The sequence below is a fragment of the Acanthochromis polyacanthus genome, chromosome 14 (genome assembly GCF_021347895.1).
Source record: "Acanthochromis polyacanthus isolate Apoly-LR-REF ecotype Palm Island chromosome 14, KAUST_Apoly_ChrSc, whole genome shotgun sequence".
In the NCBI taxonomy this organism is placed as follows: Eukaryota; Metazoa; Chordata; class Actinopteri; family Pomacentridae; genus Acanthochromis; species Acanthochromis polyacanthus.
In genome coordinates, this window is record NC_067126.1 from 10,643,219 (window position 1) to 10,662,142 (window position 18,924).

The 18,924-nt window shown below is 39.7% G+C and overlaps 1 protein-coding gene across 1 annotated transcript in view; it reads left to right on the forward strand.

The window, feature by feature from the left end:
• The first annotated feature begins 938 nt into the window (after window positions 1-938).
• Window positions 939-18,924, forward strand: part of satb2 (SATB homeobox 2) — a 51,914-nt gene continuing 33,928 nt past the window's right edge. The window contains exons 1-2 of the mRNA XM_051959012.1: window positions 939-1,154; window positions 6,834-7,019. Of these exons, the coding sequence (XP_051814972.1) occupies window positions 983-1,154; window positions 6,834-7,019 (358 nt within the window). The 5' untranslated portion in view covers window positions 939-982. The remainder of the gene's footprint in view (window positions 1,155-6,833; window positions 7,020-18,924) is intronic.

Genomic DNA, 18,924 nt, shown 5'->3' on the forward strand with positions numbered 1-18,924 from the left:
TTTATTTATTGTTACTTTTGTGAGTTTCAAGTGATTTCAGTGAGAATTGTGGGTTTTTCCTTCTTTAACTGAGGGGTACCAACAATTTTGTCCACGTGTGTATAAATCTGCCTTTACTTGTAATGTGTCAGAAAAAACGGGACTCTGGTGTCGTGCTCTGCACATATGTCATAACGTTTAGACTATATTCCACATCCTCCTGTTCCTGCTAAGTGGTTTCACATGCTGTTTTGTCTTTTTCTTCTTGTCCATCTAAACACAATAAACAAAGCAGCTCTTCTTCTTGCTGTCAGGAGGTTGCCATCTTGTTTCCAGTGAGTGGAACAGTTCCACATTCCCGATTGTAGTATAGAAGAGCATGCGAGAGTGTTGCTCGTACTTTGAGTCCCGGTTTCCGACCACGGATTGTCCTTGACCATCTGCTGCATTAGGGACTAAAGTCTCTGCGCAGTAACCTTTGAATAAAAAGTTATTCTAGTTTTTCTTCACAGCCCACTGATCCCCTCTTAAAGACCAAAACAAAAAATGTGTTGTCAGTCTCTCAGTACATTCAGACTTCCCTCTGTGCCACAGAGGGAAGTCTGAATGACATAAATCTTTTAAAATGCTTCACAAGTATTTGACACCCTTGTTTTTAGCAAACACGACTCAAACAGCAGCAACAGTGCATTTGTGAGGGACTATTTTCAGCTACACATTAATACACATTTGGTGTGAAAGTGAGTGTTTACAGCTGCAGGACAGCATATTTTGAACTGACTCAAAATGGAGCTCTTTGGCAGGGAAAAATAAATATCAGGCTTTGACCACATAGACAATACTCGCAGGAGGATAAACAGATTCTGGGTATCATTTGAGGATTTGACAATCTCTTTATCCTACTGTAAATCATAACTTGGTAATTTGCATCCCTGTCTCCTCTCTGTTTCCAATTCCAGACTCATTCTCTCTGGCTGGAGCTCCTCTGGGGGTCTGGAGGAGGATGGAGCGAGGAGGGGAGAGTCCCATCACCCAGGGCAGTCCTGAGCGGAGGGGAGGCAGCCCAGACCTCAGCGGCCTCCCACCGCCGGGGAAGAAGGGCCGGCTGGAGCTCAATGGAAGCCCCACCGGCCCACGCATTCGCCACAACGGAGCCCCACCAAGACCCCTCGGAGGTAAGGATGGTGTTAGAGATGTAAACAGAGCAAAGTGTCCTCGTGGTGCATTTAATGTATGACGAGATTCATTTTAAAGTGACAGACTGACTGCAAGTCGAAACAATTTCAAAATAAAAACATCAATTTTAATGGAGACAGATTCAGCAAACTAGTAACGACGCACGTGAATCATGTCACATCACTGAAGCTTTCGTGGACGAGATGTCATCATATTATTATCATAGAGGGTTTAGCGAAAACGGCTGAACATTTTAGCATAATAAACTGCTTCATTTCAGTCATTACAGTTAATTATTGTTAATTCTTAATATCTATTTTAATAACGAATAGCAGAAAATGGTTAAACTTCAATTGAACCACTTTAGCCTGGATATTAGGGTACACGGGTATTTATTTTGCTGCTAACAAACAAACTAATAAGTATAAAAATAAATAAGGATAAGAAATGATCTCACATTGATATAAGGAAAACCAGGAGGTGTATGAAAGGCAATCAAGATTCAAAAAAGCCAAATTACATTGACCATTATTCAGTGTTGAAAAGCAATAAAAGGGGAAAACTCTCAAGTGGGATGAATACTTTCTAACAGCTGTTTTCCTTAATGCAACCAACATCTAATATTCACAGAAGTGGGTGGAAAAATGCATTAATTTGTTCATTTAGGGTAATTTGCTTGAAATCTGCATTCAATTTTGGGGTTAAAACTTTTCTGAGGCAGTTGATTCCGACTCTTTAAAGTGTGCGTGATGGCAAAAAACATTAACAACAAAGCAGTAATTTAAATTGCGGACGTTGTCGGGATCATGAAGTTCTTGCCTCTTTTTTTTTTTTTTTAAACAGACAAAGCTGGATAATTTTCAGAGCAGCTCTTTCCACCTCATCTGGGTGTCAGAGGTTTCTGAGCTCTTATGTACCAACCCCAAAGACAGCTTTTGGCTCTGCAGCGAGCCACATCCTGGCCATGAGCTGAGTTTGGCCCAGTGTGCCATGTTGTAGTGTGGCAGCGCTGCTTCTACACCGTTAATCTAGAAGTCTGGGGGGAACTGTATAATAAGGGCTCACCAAATAAAGGAGATTGCTCCATATAAACAAGATTTATACAAGTCACTCTGGGTTATCGATCCCTGCATTCATTGTGAAAGTTGTTTATGTGTGCGCATATGTGTGAGCAGTTATCCCTCTGTGTCGGGGTGTAGCCATATATTTGCAGATTTTCTACACTGTTTACCTTCTGATCTCATTCTAAGACAGTGCTTCTACAGTTTATACTAAAAGCAAATTTAAAAATAAGATGCAAAGATGTGAAGGCTGGAACTTTAATCTGAACAGAGTTGTGTGATGTTTTCTCAGGCGTGTTGTTTGTGGATCTAAATTGTGAAATTGTTTGGCTGATATGACAGATGACAGGTTAAGTAAAAGTGTTTATTCTGTAGCACATCACACAGTTCTCCTTGTGTTTCAACACTGGAATCAGTGTTAAAATATGTTCAGAGAAATAATCTGACGTTACAACATTAACTTGATTAGAAAGCAGCAGGTTTCAAGGAACAATGTTAAACATGTAAAGTCCCATTTATCAAGGAGTCAAAGGTGTTTATTCCCCCTTGATGCCTGGTTCCCTCCCTCTGGAAGTGTTCAGGTTTATGAAAAAGTTGAGAATTAATCATATTTTCTTTTCTTCAACCTGCATAATGATGATTTAAGAACACTGATAATAACCATCTAAATCTTGAGCAAAATGTCTTTTGTGCAGTTTCACATAGTTGTAATGACATAAATTCTTTAAAAAAAAACATGGAATCAACATGTACAATATGTTTAAGTATCCACAGGTGTCATTAATACTGTAACAGATAATATTGCTCTGCATGCTACAGATATTTTACTACTTTACCACTGTTTTCAAGCCATGCAGGTTTTATTTTATTGACCCAGTATGTTTTGCTTTTGTTTCCATGCTTATCTCCTTTCTGCTGTGAAAACACTGTCTGCAGCTCAAACAAAACATCAGTGAAGTTATGTCATGTGACTGTTGACCACAGCTGAGTAACTCATGGCTTTTCGGCTGCACTTATGAGCACATATTTTTAACTGTTTGATTTTTTAGAGGATCTTGTACTGATGGTTTATTTTGCATATTTTTAAATGACACATGTTGAATAAAGTGCTCTTGAAAAAACAGAACAATTTTCCTATACGTCACACATAAAACTGTGAATCTGACAATTCTCGCTGTTCTTACAGTCTGAGTTATTTTGGCTATTTTTTAAAGAAAAAATGTCTATTAAACCCAACTGCAGGTTTTGGGGTTCAGAGGGACAAACTTTGTGATTAATCTGTGGTTCACATGCCTGCTTAACTGTGGTTAGGGGTCCTTACAGACCAACTACAGCCCAGTACATCGCTATTTTTATTATGTGACTGTTGGTCAGTCATGGCTCTTTGGTTGCTGAAGTTTAAAAAAAAATCTTGACAGGATCTTGTACAAGCAGCTTGTTGTGGGTAGATTTCTAAATGAGACATGTAGAAGAAAGTGATTTTGAAGTAATATGACAACTTAGAGCTTAGGTTTGGCTAATTTCACTGCATGTCACACATGATACATTTAGCTGAAAATCTGACAATTCTTTGCTTTGTAGAGTTTCTGGTTGTGATAAATGCGGGTATTTTGGCTGTTTTTTATTAAGAAAACATGCCATGGGATGAATTTTGTAATAAATTTACATTCTAAACTGTGGTTAGGGATCTGTGCTGATCAACTTAGGTCCAGTACATTCCTACCAAGCGGCATGGGAATTTTGTAAAAGCATGACACAAGAATACACAACTAGATATATTTGTGCAAATTTGGCAGGAAGATTTCTGCAGCACTCATTACTCAAACAAGAAAAATATATTTCTGCGGCGCTTGTTTCAAAGAGCCACTTTGACTTTCTTACAAATTTGACCACAGTAAGAAGAGAAGAAGCGTTGAAGAGTGAACGAATGATAAAATGTGAAGACGAGGGAAGCCTGTTTCAGGGTGAGAACAGGGACGAGGGCTGCAGGGAGGAAGGAGGACGGGGTTTCCTGTGCTGAACGGATGGTTGGCCTGTAATAATGACGGGTTGTCTTTGAAGACAGGAAACTCGACGTGTCTCCTCCAAACCACACTGCTGCCACGAGAAGGGGGCCACACACACACACACGCACATTAACACACACACACACACACACACACACACACACCATACGTCCACCAGCTAACTTCCACACTCACACCCAAGAGAGGCTGCCAAAAAACACACACCCACTTACACTCCCTGCTCACACACACACATATCTTATTTTAATATCCCCGTTCACTCATCCCCATACATATTAGAGGGATTAGAGGTTTGAGGCAACATCACATCATCCAAACCAGATCACACAGTCAGCGGGCAAATCACAGGACACTGGATATGAGAGAAGACAGACTGAGGTGGAGACGGAGGATCGGAGAGAGAGAGGAGTGCTGGTCGGAGGGAGCCGCTCTGTGTTGACAGTTATATTTCCCTATTGGGGGAAATTCACTTACTTGAATTGGCACGGTGCTCCAGTGTGTAATTCACTCCATGAGAGCCTGGAGGACTGGGAGCAGAGTGATTAATGAGGAGGAAATAGAAATATAGGAATTGACTGATTAAAACAACGGCTGGGGTGGATCAGGGTAGAGGGGGAGCTGATGCTGCATGCACCTCCGAGTGTTTGTATGGATGTGTGCCGGGAAAAGGACTGTGTGTGTGTGAGTGTGTGTGTATGGTTGGTATTGTGTCGTAGCCGTGCAGTAAAACACACTGCCGTGCCCTGTATTATTAGTGCTGGGACGCTGCCTAATGCTCTCAGTCCATCACTTCTTCAGAGGGCTTTAATTAATTGCCCGTTGACAGGTGGCCCAAAACCAAAAGCCTTTTAGGAAAAAGGTTGATATTGGTGGGGAAGGATTGATATTAGTGCAGGGAGCCAAGAGGAAGGAATTTTTGGAATTAGATTCTTAGTGTAAGCTGATACTGAAAATACTGAGAAGGAGGAGGAGGAATAAGTGCCTGTGTCCATTTTTATTTGGACTTTATTCAACCACTGAGGTTAGCAACAAGACGGCTAAATTGCAAAGGTCAGACAGGACAACACAGCATCAGGGGCGCAAGTAAAACAGAACTAAAAGGCAGATCAAGGTTACAAAGGGGAAAAAATGCCAGTGTTTAGAGAACTGGTATGGGCTTGAACATAGACAAATACAGAAAGTGATTAGAAATATAAAAGTAATTCAAAAAACTTGACAAAAAAAGCATGCACAGTAGCGGTGCACAGGACACATTTTACCACAAAAGTCATGTTTTCTTTTAAAAAACAGTCAAAATAACATAATTTATCGGAGCATAAAATGGTGAAAACTGTCGTATTTTCAGCTTTTCTTGCGATCTAATGGACCTGAGTTGATCAGTATGGCTTCCTAACCATGGTTTAGCATGCAGGTAACCCACAAATTAATTGCAAACTTTATCCAATAGCATGCTTTTCTTTAAAAAAAAATACCAAAATGACACTATTTATCAGAGCCTGAAATGGTAAAAGCAGAAAGAATTTGAATGTATCATGTGTGACATGCAGAAAATTAATAAAGTTGTCATATTTCATCAAAATCTCCATTCTAAATGTTTTTAGAAATTTCCCTATAAACTGTTTGCACAGGATCCTTTTTAAAATAAAAGAAAAAAGAAGCCATGACTGACTTAGATGTGACCAAAAATCATGTGACAAAAAAAGCAAGATGCTGAACTGTAGTGGATCTGTAAGAATCCCTGACCGCAGTTTAGCGTGGATGTGGACCGCAGATTAATTACAAAGTTCATACCTTTGAACCTCAAACACACTGGGGGGTTTGAAAGACATATTAGTTTAAAAAATACCCAAAATGATCAGAGCCAGAAAGTATAAAAACAAATCATTGACTGTATCATGTGTGATATTGCAAAAAAAATTGCCAAACTGAAGCTCAAAATTGTCACATTTCATCGAAACCACTTTATTCTACACATCTCATTTAGGAATGTGCCCAAAATAAACAATTTGCACAAGATCCTGTAAAAATAAGGAAAATAAATAAAATTGGTGCTCCTCTGCTCAACAAAGGTTAATTTTCACTCACAATATGTTAAAGGACCGTTGAAAATCTAAAGATTTATTGTTTTACAGTGATTCCTTTCAAAATTGAACGTCTTTCAAACCTGCCAGCCGGTTTAGGGGTACAGAGAGTTAATCAACTAATGAAATAAGCTGTTGTTGCCATGTAGGACTTTGAATATTGGCTTTGCATGTCTGATAGTGGGAGTCGTTATTATGACTGCCTATCTAATAGGCCGTTAGATTAAATTCATGGGACTGTGTAGCGTACAGCAAGCAGCACTGTTAGAGTCTATTTAGGACTGCGTATCATTTATTTTACATTCCTGGTTGATTGCAGTGCATTGAAAATTTCAGGTGTTGCAATATTCAACAGCGTAGAACAAAAAGGATGAAGTGATTACAGGCTTCACCCACTAAGAATGCAATCCACATGTTTGCTGCCTACGAGGGATAGAAATTAAACCCAGGCATTAAAAAAACATCTCCTCGCTGTCTTCTGCTCTTCCCGTTTGTGTCCCACTCGACAGGTCTGATGATTCCGGTCTTCTGTGTGGTGGAGCAGTCAGACGGCGGGATGCCGACGGACGGATGTGAGGGAAGAGAGGAGCATGCAGAGTTTGTCCTGGTCAGGAAGGACATTCTCTTCTCTCAGCTGGTGGAGACGGCTCTGCTGAACCTCGGCTACTCCCACAGCTCGGCCGCACAAGCCCACGGTCAGTCGCAGAGACAAACACAATTACGCTGCCGCTCTTTTTATTCTTTCCATCCTTGGGAACACAATGCAAATTCGTCTTTTTAGGTTTTCAAAATGAGCTCTGGTAACAGCCCTTAGCTATTTTGTAAGTTGAAGTGTAATTTAAAATTCCTTAAAGTGAATTATGTGTAAAGTATTGCTACCATCTGCTCGCACACAAATAAAAGTTACCATGCTAATGCTGCAACTGTGCTCTTAAAACTGCAGAGCAAGTACAAACCAAGCGTGAGACACATTTTTTCTCTTTACTTGCGTACGTACTACAATTGCCCTCACAAACTACATTCTGTTTGGTTAAGTTTGCATGTGTTGACCATCACATACTGTAGTGCAAAAGAATCTGTTCATGCGCTCAAACTTGTTTACACTTTTGTGTTACACCATATGTATGTGACATAAGAGTGCAGAGGATTGTGGGTAAAAACGTCCAGAAAAGCATGCTGGCTTGCATACTGCAAAATTCAACTGGCTGTAGAAGGACATCATTGTATTTGTAGCATATTGGATTTGATGTAGTATGTACTGGGGCAGACTAAAGTTTTTTTCTCAAATAATATAGAATATGGTAGAAAAGAAGTGCAAAGTTTTGGGTGTAAACATTGACAATATCATGTTCTAAGAAGTTTTAAACACAACTGGAGCTGCTGTGTCCATAAAATATTAGCAGGCTACAGGCCTAGTTTGGCTCAAACACTTCCACCTGTTTCTTGTCTGTATGCTAAATATGCTAAGCTACAATCAGCCTGTTGTCAGCTTAGCTTAGCATAAAGACTGGAAACAAGGAGGAACAACTAGACAGGCTCTGTATGAAAGTAAAAAAAAATCCACCAACCAGTATCTAGAAGTCTAATTAAACAACTGCTTTGTTTAGTCCAGCAAGCTGCTTCTAGCCTTTCTGTTGTAGCCAAGGAGTATAAGTATAATCAAGATTTTGCTCACAAGTGATAGGATAAAGTAATAAAGTAGTGTGAGATGGTCAGATGGAGGGTTGCTAGAAACAGAGAATGTCCTGCTTAGATTGCTGCCACCATAAACCATCTGCAGTTAGGCTAAAGAAATTGAACAGATGGATGCTAAGCTAAAGAGCTCCAGCTACATACTTACTGTCAGTGCAAGAGGTTTTGATTTTATCATCTAATTCTGAGCAAAAACAGACTGAACATATTTCCCTAAATGTCAAACTTTTCATTTGAATCTGTCCTTCTCCACATAAGAATGTTAAGGTGCTGGACTTGATTATCTTTTTTGTGCTCGCTTTTAGCTTTGTTATTTATCTGAAAACAATCTTTGCACACCTGTTAGGTGTGTGGGAGTGTGCCAACAACTTTGTAGTCCGTCCAACTTTCAGTATTTCTAAAGTATGCAGGAGTTCATAGCATTGTTTTCATGCTTTGTAATGATTAAAATGTTGAAATCTACTTCATGAAGGCAGCTGTTTTATCTAGAAATCCTCAAAAGAGCAGAACGTGTGTCGTCACAAACAGAAGAATCAAACAATAACAATGTAACAATAGTAGGAGAGAGAAGAGAAAAAACTCCTAGACCAACAATAAAGTCAAATTTCAGACAGAAAGTCCATGTCAAAAGGTTAAAAGACACCCAAGTAGAGCACTTAGTAGCGATGACACTGCCAAAATCAGTAAAACATTCTGCCTGGCATAGAGAAATACAGTTCAAATATGGGTACTATACTATTATCTAAATATCTGAGGTCAAACTGCCTCTTTTTGTTAGCATGACAAGAGTTTCACCCAGACCGTTATTAATAGTCATGACTTTCCAACCACCAAGTGTCTCTCTCAGTGTAAACTACGATCCTGAGTCAGAATTAAATACCCTGCAGCTCAGGGGTCAAGACGGGAATGGTCTTTGAAAGGAGACGCTCCCTCTAATCAGCGGTCTGAGAAGAAAACTGGATGTGAGGTCGTCTATTTAGGGCAGACACTGCACTGTCACAGCGGCAATAAGCACAAGAATGCTTCAAAAACACAACTGAGACACAGACAGAGCCTGTAAAACTCATTAAAGACACAACAAAGAGCCGGACAGGAATGTCTCCGCAAGACAAAAATACACTGTGTGTGTGTGTGTGTGTGTGTGTGTGTGTGTGTGTGTGTGTGTGTGTGTGTGTGTGTGTGTGTGTGTGTGTGTGTGTGTGTGTGTGTACAGTACGTGTGAGAATGTTTATGAAGCAGAGAAAAAGAAAAACTCTGTAATTTATTGTTGCACACATGGTAGTGATCTGCAACAGGACAGTGTCATTTACTGCTGTCTTTTCTCAACTATGCAGAATATTCCATCTGGGGAAGTTGCCTCACATCGATATAAAATGGTAACAACAGAGCGGCACTGAGCAACAAGGCTATTGCAAGAGACTGAAAATGGTGGGAGATCCCCATCTGTTTGAAATCTCACTCCAGCGTTTGTGTGTGTGTCTGTGTCATCTCCCATAAGGAACTGTTTGAGTTGAGTCTGCAGACCCGTGAGTTTGTGGACATGTTGCAGGAGCTTGCATCGGTGTGTTTACATCGACACGAGCATCCCGCTATTAGAGACACCCAGGAATCGAACCGTGTATATCCTCTTATACATGATACTTATTAGTATCCTCGTCAGTGCATGGAAGGATAATTGTTAATCTCATATTCCTGTAACAGTTCACCATAAATTAATTTGACTGGTGACCCAATTTTTTCCACTGAATGTGTTGGGAAGCTGGCATCTTGAAACCTGTCTACGACAGTTTTGGCCAGAATTTCCGTGCTTTCTCAGTCTACAATGCGTATTTTAAAACCCCCCTTAAAATCAAGTTTATTACCTTGTTAGCATGTCCATATGGTGTGTTTTATTAGCCAGAAGACACATGAAGGGTAAAATAGACAGTAAACACCATGGATGAGCATTTTCCACCTTGAAACTGCAGCGTTTTCAAGGCAGGAAAAGATTATTTTCACGGAAATAATTCATAACTTTATGATTTTAATACACAGGGATGAGCTTTGAGGGGTTTAATCGATTCCCAAAGAGGGACTTGAGCATTTGTTGTTGCCATTTGTGCTTTTAAACCACTGGCATTCAGAAGCCTAGATAAGATGTATACATGTGGAGTACTCGGAGCTACAGTAGGATATTTTGGTTTTTAAAAAAAATCTGAAGGAAAATCAATATGCAGGTTCCTGAAAGTGAGAGATAATGTTTGCATGTACAGATCATAAACAGGGAACTACATGGTCCATGTAAATACACCATATGTACAGGGGGATTTTCACTGTAGAAATCTGGGGCAGGCGCAAATGTTTACTTTGTGTTTGGAGTTGTTGATGGCAATATTTGAGAGGAGACCGCTACTTGACAAGGACATCGAGGGGAATAAAATGTAGTTTGATGTCCTCTCAGAGTTGAATCAGCCAGCATTAGTCTCCTCAGTGACGCTCACCCTGAAACTGACATTGATAAAGGTTGTTGTGGTCAGATTATGCATAAATGTAGCGGCCACCCCACAGGTAGTCCCCTTAACTGCTTCACTTAGCCAGCAGTCTGACAACACTTTATTTTCTTTCAGCTTGAAGGGTAAAGATTGTTTTGATAGAACATGCACTTTGCTCACACTAGACAGGCACTGTGATTAAAATTCTAAAACTTTTGTTAGGTTGGTGCTCTGAAGTTGTCGTTGATTGTAGAAACGGTGGCATGCAGATAAAAAAGGAGACCAGAAAGTTAGCTGAAATCAGCAGCCAATCACAACCTCATACCTGCAACCTCAATGTAGTGAGTCAGTCCAGCTTTTCAGTCCAAATTAAACAAACCATCTTTAGCAGAACAGCATATAAGTCTGTTACATGTAATCACATAATCAGTCACTGGTTTTTGATTTACCACTCCTCTCTGTTCATCAAAATAACATGTTTATGAGTTTTTTCAATGAAAATAATCCCCTCTTGCCTGAAAAACACTGCAGTTTCAAGGTACAAGGTCTCAGTCATGGTGTTGACCGCTTATTTCACTCATTTACGTCATCTTGCAAAAAAAAAAAAACACGTTACTAAAGTTAAAAAAATAAGTGGATTTTTTTTTAACCAGTGATGGTATTTAAATGTACATTTAAACTGAATAAAAAGTGGAAACGCTAACCTGTTCTAGTCTGTAGCAGACGGATTACAAGAGATCTACACTTACAGTGGGTCACTAATCCAACAACTTTCTGGTTACAGGAATGTCAGATTAACAGTGTTTTTCAATAAAAATATTACCTTCTGGCCTTAAAATACTCCATATGTAACTATACGTTGTCACTTTCTGTAAATCATGTCGGATTCACGGCTGTTTATCCGCCCCGCCCTCAGAAAAACTCACAGGACTTTTACCCAGGACACAGGACTTTAAGGTCGTGTGGTCCCCTTGTTCTCTGGCGTTGTCGCACACTGCATACTTAAGTTTCCTGTTGCTGTTTCTTTTTGTGTATGCTATAAAAAATATTTCATGAAGTTTAGGCACCAAACCCACTTGGTCAGATTTAGGGGAATATCATGGTTTGGATTAAACTACCCCTGAAGAAACGCTAAACACAAAGCTCTGGTTGTTTTCTGTGTTGCTGGGTAACGAGTATCGCCTCATGAATAGCACCGAAAGAACGCAAGGACTACACGTTTTTTTTTGTATTTTATTCTGTCAAAAATACTTTGCAGAGTGATCCAAAATAGCTATTGCACATTTTTTGGTGAGACTGGGCTACCATCGTCTATAGCATTACATAGCACACAAGCCATCTGGTCAAGTGTAAATAGAATGCAATTTCAGCATCAAATTCTTCACATTTTTGCTCTTCAAGGTGAGGATTGTTCATATGTACATCCAGCATCTGTAATGAGGATGAAGTGCTGCAACGACGGCAGCTTCTTTTTCATTTTTGCTGCAAAATATTACAAGAATATAACACTATCCTGCAATCAAATAGCATAAAGATGTAAATGCAGATGTCATGTAAAAGAGAATGATTCATATCATAATTAATTACATCGGTCATGTTTGGTAGTTTTCTTTTGTTTTTAAAGTAAAAAGCTGAGATCTTGGTATGTAATAACATTAAAAAACTAGTGCTAAAGGGTGAGAAACGCAAGCAACCAGACATTAGGACAGCGTTTAATGAAGCCTTAGGTGACCAAAACGCTTTTTTTGGAAGTAAATTAGGTTAAATAAAATTATTACAAAAATTGTCTGCTGACACATGCACGAGCAGTTACAGATTGACTTCAGATGCAGTGCAATAACGATTTATTTCCTAATAAAGTGACAGTGATGGGTTGAAATACCTCAGCAGGTGCTTTGTCGAGTAGAAATTGCTAGCAAAACAACAAAAATGAGATTCCACACAGCGCTAGTGTTATCAGGATATTGGAATTGTGGATGTAATGCAACAAGCAGGAGAAGCATAAAATAGAATCACATGCAAAATCCCTAAAATATAGATGGGCTGCAGAATATATTAGTGGCACAAAAAGTCTCTTCTGAAGGATAATAACATGAGGAATATCTTCTAAGTGAGAGAGCAGCGTGTTCCTCCTCTCAGATGTTACGCAAAGGCAATCTGTTTCTCTATTATTAGTCTGTTTGTCTTTAAATGTGTAAACAAAAACATTTATTAACTTGGCTGTAACATTCAGAGCTGCAATTGAAAGCCTGTTAAAGCGAGTTAGAAAAACAAACAGCACTCAGATGCACATTATCCTACAGCGACGGCCCAAAATAGCCACTCAAAAATGGTATGGCGAGCGCTGGCCACGGTCTGCACATGAAGGCCATTAGCAGCACGTTTAGCCTCAGTGTTTCTGCCAAGTTTCAGGGGAGGTCTCTGTCTGTCTGTCTGTCTGTTTCATCAGTGTGTATGGAAAACAGCGAGCCGCAATGGTCCCCCTGTCCACATCAATGCACTCCACACAAAAAACACCACACCAGGGGCTTCAAAGGCAACACTGAACGGGACATCACAACTCGACACAAACAAAACTTGAGCAATGTTCACTCAGAGGCGCGCACACACTCTGTTTAACCCGTTGTGAGGATGCGTTTGCACACTCTGATCTGGCGTACGCTCGCCGTGGAATACCGTGTAGTCATGTAGTATCGTAGACAAAATAGTGGCACACACACACACACACACACACACACACACACACACACACACACACACACACACACACACACACACACACACACACACACACACACACACACACACACACACACACTTCCCCCAGCTTCTCTCAAATGAATACTTTTTGTTTTTTAAAACAAGCGTTTATGTTAAATGAATAATTTCTGGCTTAAATTATACATTTTTTCCCCTGCGGTCCACGACCAAAATTACACAGAGTCCCAGCTATTTTCTCCCTGTTTGAATTGTGTCCTGCATTCTTGTGTCCCAGCGGTGTATTTAAAGTCCCACGGCCTTTCTTTAATTAGCTTAGCCCAGTAATTAACTGGGAGATATTGTTTATTTCAATTATAAGGGTTTGAAGGCTTTTATAGAATGGATGGGAGCAGACCTGTACTTTACGGCTTTAGTCAGCGAACAGTTAACGGTGGTCAGTGAGAGAGACGGTATTGTTGCAGTGCCACGTCTGACAGGCCACAAAGGGTCACCGCTGCAGATCAGCAGTTTACTGGACAGCTCAGTTTGTCAAGAGCAGCGGTTCAGACTGGATGCTGTTACAGTTTGTACACCCCTTTGGCATACGACAATCTTAGCTATTCAAACTAAACATTGTCTCTTAATAAATAACTTAGAAGTGCCTTGTAAATCTGGGATAAGTCATTAGTAAGAACATCTTTTGGTGTCCTGGTCTGTCATGTTCTTTTTCAACCTGTCTCCTAGAAATGATGTTCATACACACTACCATTCATAACTTTCATAACCATTCATAACCAGGCAATTCTATGTTTTCCATAAAAACTCGCATTTTTATTCATGTGCTAACATAACTGCACAAGTGTTTTCTAATCATCAATGAGCCTTTCAGCACCATTAGCTAACACAATGTAGCATTAGAACACAGGAGTGATGGTTGCTGGAAATGAGCCTCTGTACTCCTATGGAGATATTCATTAAAAATCAGGTGTTTCCAGCTAGAATAGTCACTTCTCACATTAATAATGTCTAGATTGTATTTCTGATTCATTTAATGTTATCTTCATTAAAAACAATGCCTTTCTTTCAAAAATAAGGACAAGTGACCTTAAACTCTTGAACGGTAGAAATGTCTAAAGCTACAAATATGTTGATCTGAAAGGCATCAGTTAAATGTTCACAGGCAAAGTATTTTTGTTGCCCACTGAACAGATGCGAGTCCATACTGTATGCAAACCAGTTGCATGCTTTGTATGCCCACCATCCACCCCAACAACCTCCTAGCAACTCTTTGGACAAACATGTTAATCTAGGATAAGGCACTATTAAGAAAATGAAAAATTACAGGTCTGTCATATCATTTTTCAACCCTGTCTCCAAGAAATTATACTTATATGCAAAAAAAGTCAAGTTTAAAAAGAATCACAATTGCAACCTTTCCTTTTTTTGATCTTGAATCTTTCTATTAATGTATTGAGAAAGTGTCGTTATTAATACATACTGTATCTGTGAAGCTGCAAACATATGAAGATTGCACCAGTGAAATGTTCTCAGGCAATGTATTTGTGTTGCCTAAACCACAGATGGAAGTCCATACTCTCTGTGAACCCCAATCTCTTGTGTGGCAGTTCTGTGCTTTGTACGTCTATCATCGACCCCAACAACCTCCTAGTGACTTCTTGTTCATATATCTTAATGTGGGAAAAGCCATGAATAAGAACATCTTTTGGTTTCCTGGTCTGCCATGTCTTTTGTCAACCTTGTCAAGGATTAAGCACTCGCAAAATATACTTTAACAACCAGAGAACTCAAAACTAGGTCTCGTTTTTAGTTACAGCGTCTCTAAAGTATGTCTGGTTAGAAATTAGCAGAGCAGCTTTTGGATGACGTGAGCGGCACTGTAACAAGACTCACCGCTGCCATTTTTTAGGCTGTTACTCCCTGAGCAGACATTACACTGAAGATGAGCAATTTAGAGGCGTTTCAGCAGAGAAGAGCCCTCGCTGAAATGACTGTATGACAGATTTTCATTAGGAGGATGCAGCAATGGCTGATGAGGATGAGTCAGGCGAATGGGGTTTCCCTGCGTGAGTGCCAGGGGTGGAACCTGGAACCAGTTTGGAAGAAGGCCGGTATTCGTGTGCAGGCCTCTGCGACCATCATGGGACAATGGGATTACTGTGTGTGCACGTGTGTTTGAGCGTGCACGCAGGCAGGCATGCATGTGTGCAGGCCTGCGCGAGCGCTGACGAGGAGTCGCAGACATCAGTGTGCGTTTGTGTATGAATTTGTGCGGATGGGCACACTCAGACATGAGCCAAGCCACCAGCCGGCCACATAAAAGCACGTCTCTGGGAGGTGGAATTTTAATGTGAATATGGGAACAATGATTTCTACTTTTAAATGTGGACAAGAAGCAGAGCCCATTGAACAGCAGACCAAAAAATGATGGATCAATTATTAATGCATTTACCATCACACTGTGAGCGTGTGAGCGTTTGTGTGGGTGGGTGTGTGTTTGCATGCGAGCTGGTACATGTAAATGTCCATTTCTCTGTGGGCTGTCATGTGTCCGCTGCGAGTTTGTGTTTGCTTATTCACCCGTTTGTTTCCACCCAACTTGGCATTAGAGAAATAGTTGGCTTATTTTCAGATGCTGCATGTCGAAGATGGCCGACAGAAGCTGTGTGTGTGAGGTGGAGACAAAGGCAGGAAAAAAAATAAGCAAAACAACAGCAGTGGAGGATAGGCAGGGTGGTTTCAGGGTTTTATAGAAACACAAAAACTCTGGTGCATGTTAAATTCATGTTGTCACGTGTGCAGTATTTATTTTTATATGTCACAGCTGCAAAAACAAAGAAAGAAACCAGAGAAAACCACATGTCATTTCACAGTAGCACTTGGTGATTTCAAACAATGGGAGGTAGCATGTCACATCTCAATGAACGCAAAAAGATGATGTTTCTAAATGCAATATCCCGAGATATCTGTCTGAACACCACTTTAACAGGAGAGTCTCTGATTCTGGAGGCTGATTGTTGATAAAGTTATGAAAATTACACCATTTATCAGAGCCAGAAACTGTAAAAACAGAAAGAATCATCAGGTTTTCAGTTCTTCGACAGCCCTTTAAACTATCATGTGCGACGTGTGGCTCCTTTGGAAAAATGAATGAACTTTAATGGTCTAAATTGTGACATTTTATCAAAATTACTTCATTTATCATGTCTCATTCAGAAAACGTACTCATAAAAAATAGATATAAAAAAAGGAAAACTTCTGTGCTGTCTATGGCTAATGAGAAGCTATGATTGACTTGAATGGGACCTACAGCCAGGTGACAAAATTTTAGAGGCTTTTCTGTTGAACTGCAGGCAGTGTCTTAACAAAGTAGAGAGGAGATCACAAGAGAGACTGAGAGGAAAATATATAAAGATAAATATATATCCTATACAGAGGAGCAGCAAGTTGCTAAGAGGTACAACCAGGATGGTGAAATATCTTCAGTTTATGTGCAGGGTGAGTTTAAAGAGGCTGTAAAATGTAAATAATTAAATATCTCTAGCATGTCAAAGTATTTTTTTCCAGGATTGACAACACAAGTGGGCATTTGTTGATTCCAATCTCCTTTTGTCCCCATTTTTTTTTAATGATTTATGATACTGTAACTGTGTCATACCACACTTAAGATATTTCTGACTTTTCTCTACATCTAGTCATGGTCCCGTTGTTTCCGCAGAGGTGCAGGACTTTATGTTGCAGTGAATATTGAGCAAACAGACAGCAAGAACATGTACAAAAAGAAAATGTTCTACGGGTCATTTTTGAAATTGTTTCAAACTGTGTACAGACAGAAAACTGAAGCTTTCATATAGAAAAAGGACGTTTTCATGTGGTCCAGATGAACAAAGACTGACCACTATAAAATAACTATATCTGGTTCTGTTTGGGTTCTTGAACGCCTCCATGGTGGCCTTAGGTTCTCTGGGGTTCTCCTTCACTCTGAAGGGTTTTCAGTCCTTTTTCCACATCGTGTTTTAATGATGCTCCCTCTGTATGGTCAAATAATTAAGAACACAGTCCGGCCCGAGTGGAATCAAAGATATAAATGACTGTAAACACAGCGAACGGCGGAAATCAGAGGAGGGATATATGGGGGAGGGAAGGTGGGAGGCAGAGGGGGGACAGAGCGAGAGAGAGAGACTCCTCAGGACCCGTCTGGATCTCATTTAGAGGATAGTAATGCGATTAGCTTTGTTTAGTTTTCACAGCTCCAGCCAGTCCCCATGAAAAAAAAGAACAACCTCTGCGAGTGTGTGTCTGTTTGTGTGTTCTGGCGAGTAAAGGTGAAATGCACATGTGTGTGTTATGTTGTGTATTTGCATGCTTATATTCTTCCTAAGGACGATGACGGTGCACACCAGCAGAAACACAAACGCATGCTAATTCACAAACAAAAAGCTCTTTTTCTGTTTGTGGGTTTGGATGACTTTTGGTTTCTGCTGCTGCGCCGACACAGACCACAGAACTTTTCAAAATATCACACAGCGAAAACACAAATACGTGGTCAACAATTCTGTGTATCAATAAGGATGGTTTCAGTAAAGGAAAACTGCTGTTGAGATAATAAAATGTTCATTTGTAAGCACTTTGAGCATTACATGTGAAAACAGAATCAATGAGTTATCAATTGTTAAATTAATCAGCAACTATTTTGTTAATCAACGTTAAGTCTGTGTGACATTTAAGGACATCATGTTGGGCTGTAGAAAACCCTGAAACATCTTTTACCATTTTCTGACATTTTATAATTACCAAGCTAATCGAGCAAATATTCAAACAGCTGAAAATAAAATAAAAATAATCTGTATTTGCTGCCAATGAAAGTGAGTTGCACATTTATCAGGTTTGTCTTGGGGCAGCCCACCGGGAAGATAACACAACTTTGTTTCAACTGAGGCAAATCTGACAGCAAAAATCTGTATTTTACTCTTTTTAATCTATTTTTTATGCTACAGTAATTGAGTAAAGACTTGAGGCTTCTTTGTGCACAGCTGCCTAGTGTAGTCTACATGGGAGGACAGAAAAATACATTAACAATTGTAAAAAATAATGGTAAATATCTGTGTTATAATGATATGTTTAGCAGGTTTTAATACAGTGAAACATTGTAATTCTACAGTCACATGAAAGAAACAGTACTTGATATTAACATTATTTACATTTTTGGCCTTTTTTGAGTCAACAAGTAAATGAATCCTTTTTATTCTGTGATGATACTAGATAATATCTCATTTATACAACACAGGAAATCAGCAGTTCACTGTGTCTGAAGCTGTCTGAAAGACACAACATTCCGCTTTGAAAAATAGTTTTAAATAATGTCAAGTATGTGTAGTTCCGCAGAATAAGAACCCTGCTTTGATAAACAAACCGATTTGCTGCAGCAACTTGTTTGGGAGACATTTTTATGTACACTTAAACGTTTTAATGAATGTGCTGCATCTGCAAAGTCGTAAAATGTGAAATGTATCTGCAAAAACGCTCACCGAAACTGTTTTCAATTAGTTTTTCTGCAGAATCCGCTCACTGTCCAACTGAAGCATGAATAAGCATTTCTTTATGACTCCATTCTGATTTCTCGCAGCACTTCCTCATGTTAGCGAGTCATGCTGGTATTGGTTCTTACTAGAAACATGTTTAATTAACTTTCCCAAACTTTTAACCACAGTGGTTCTGT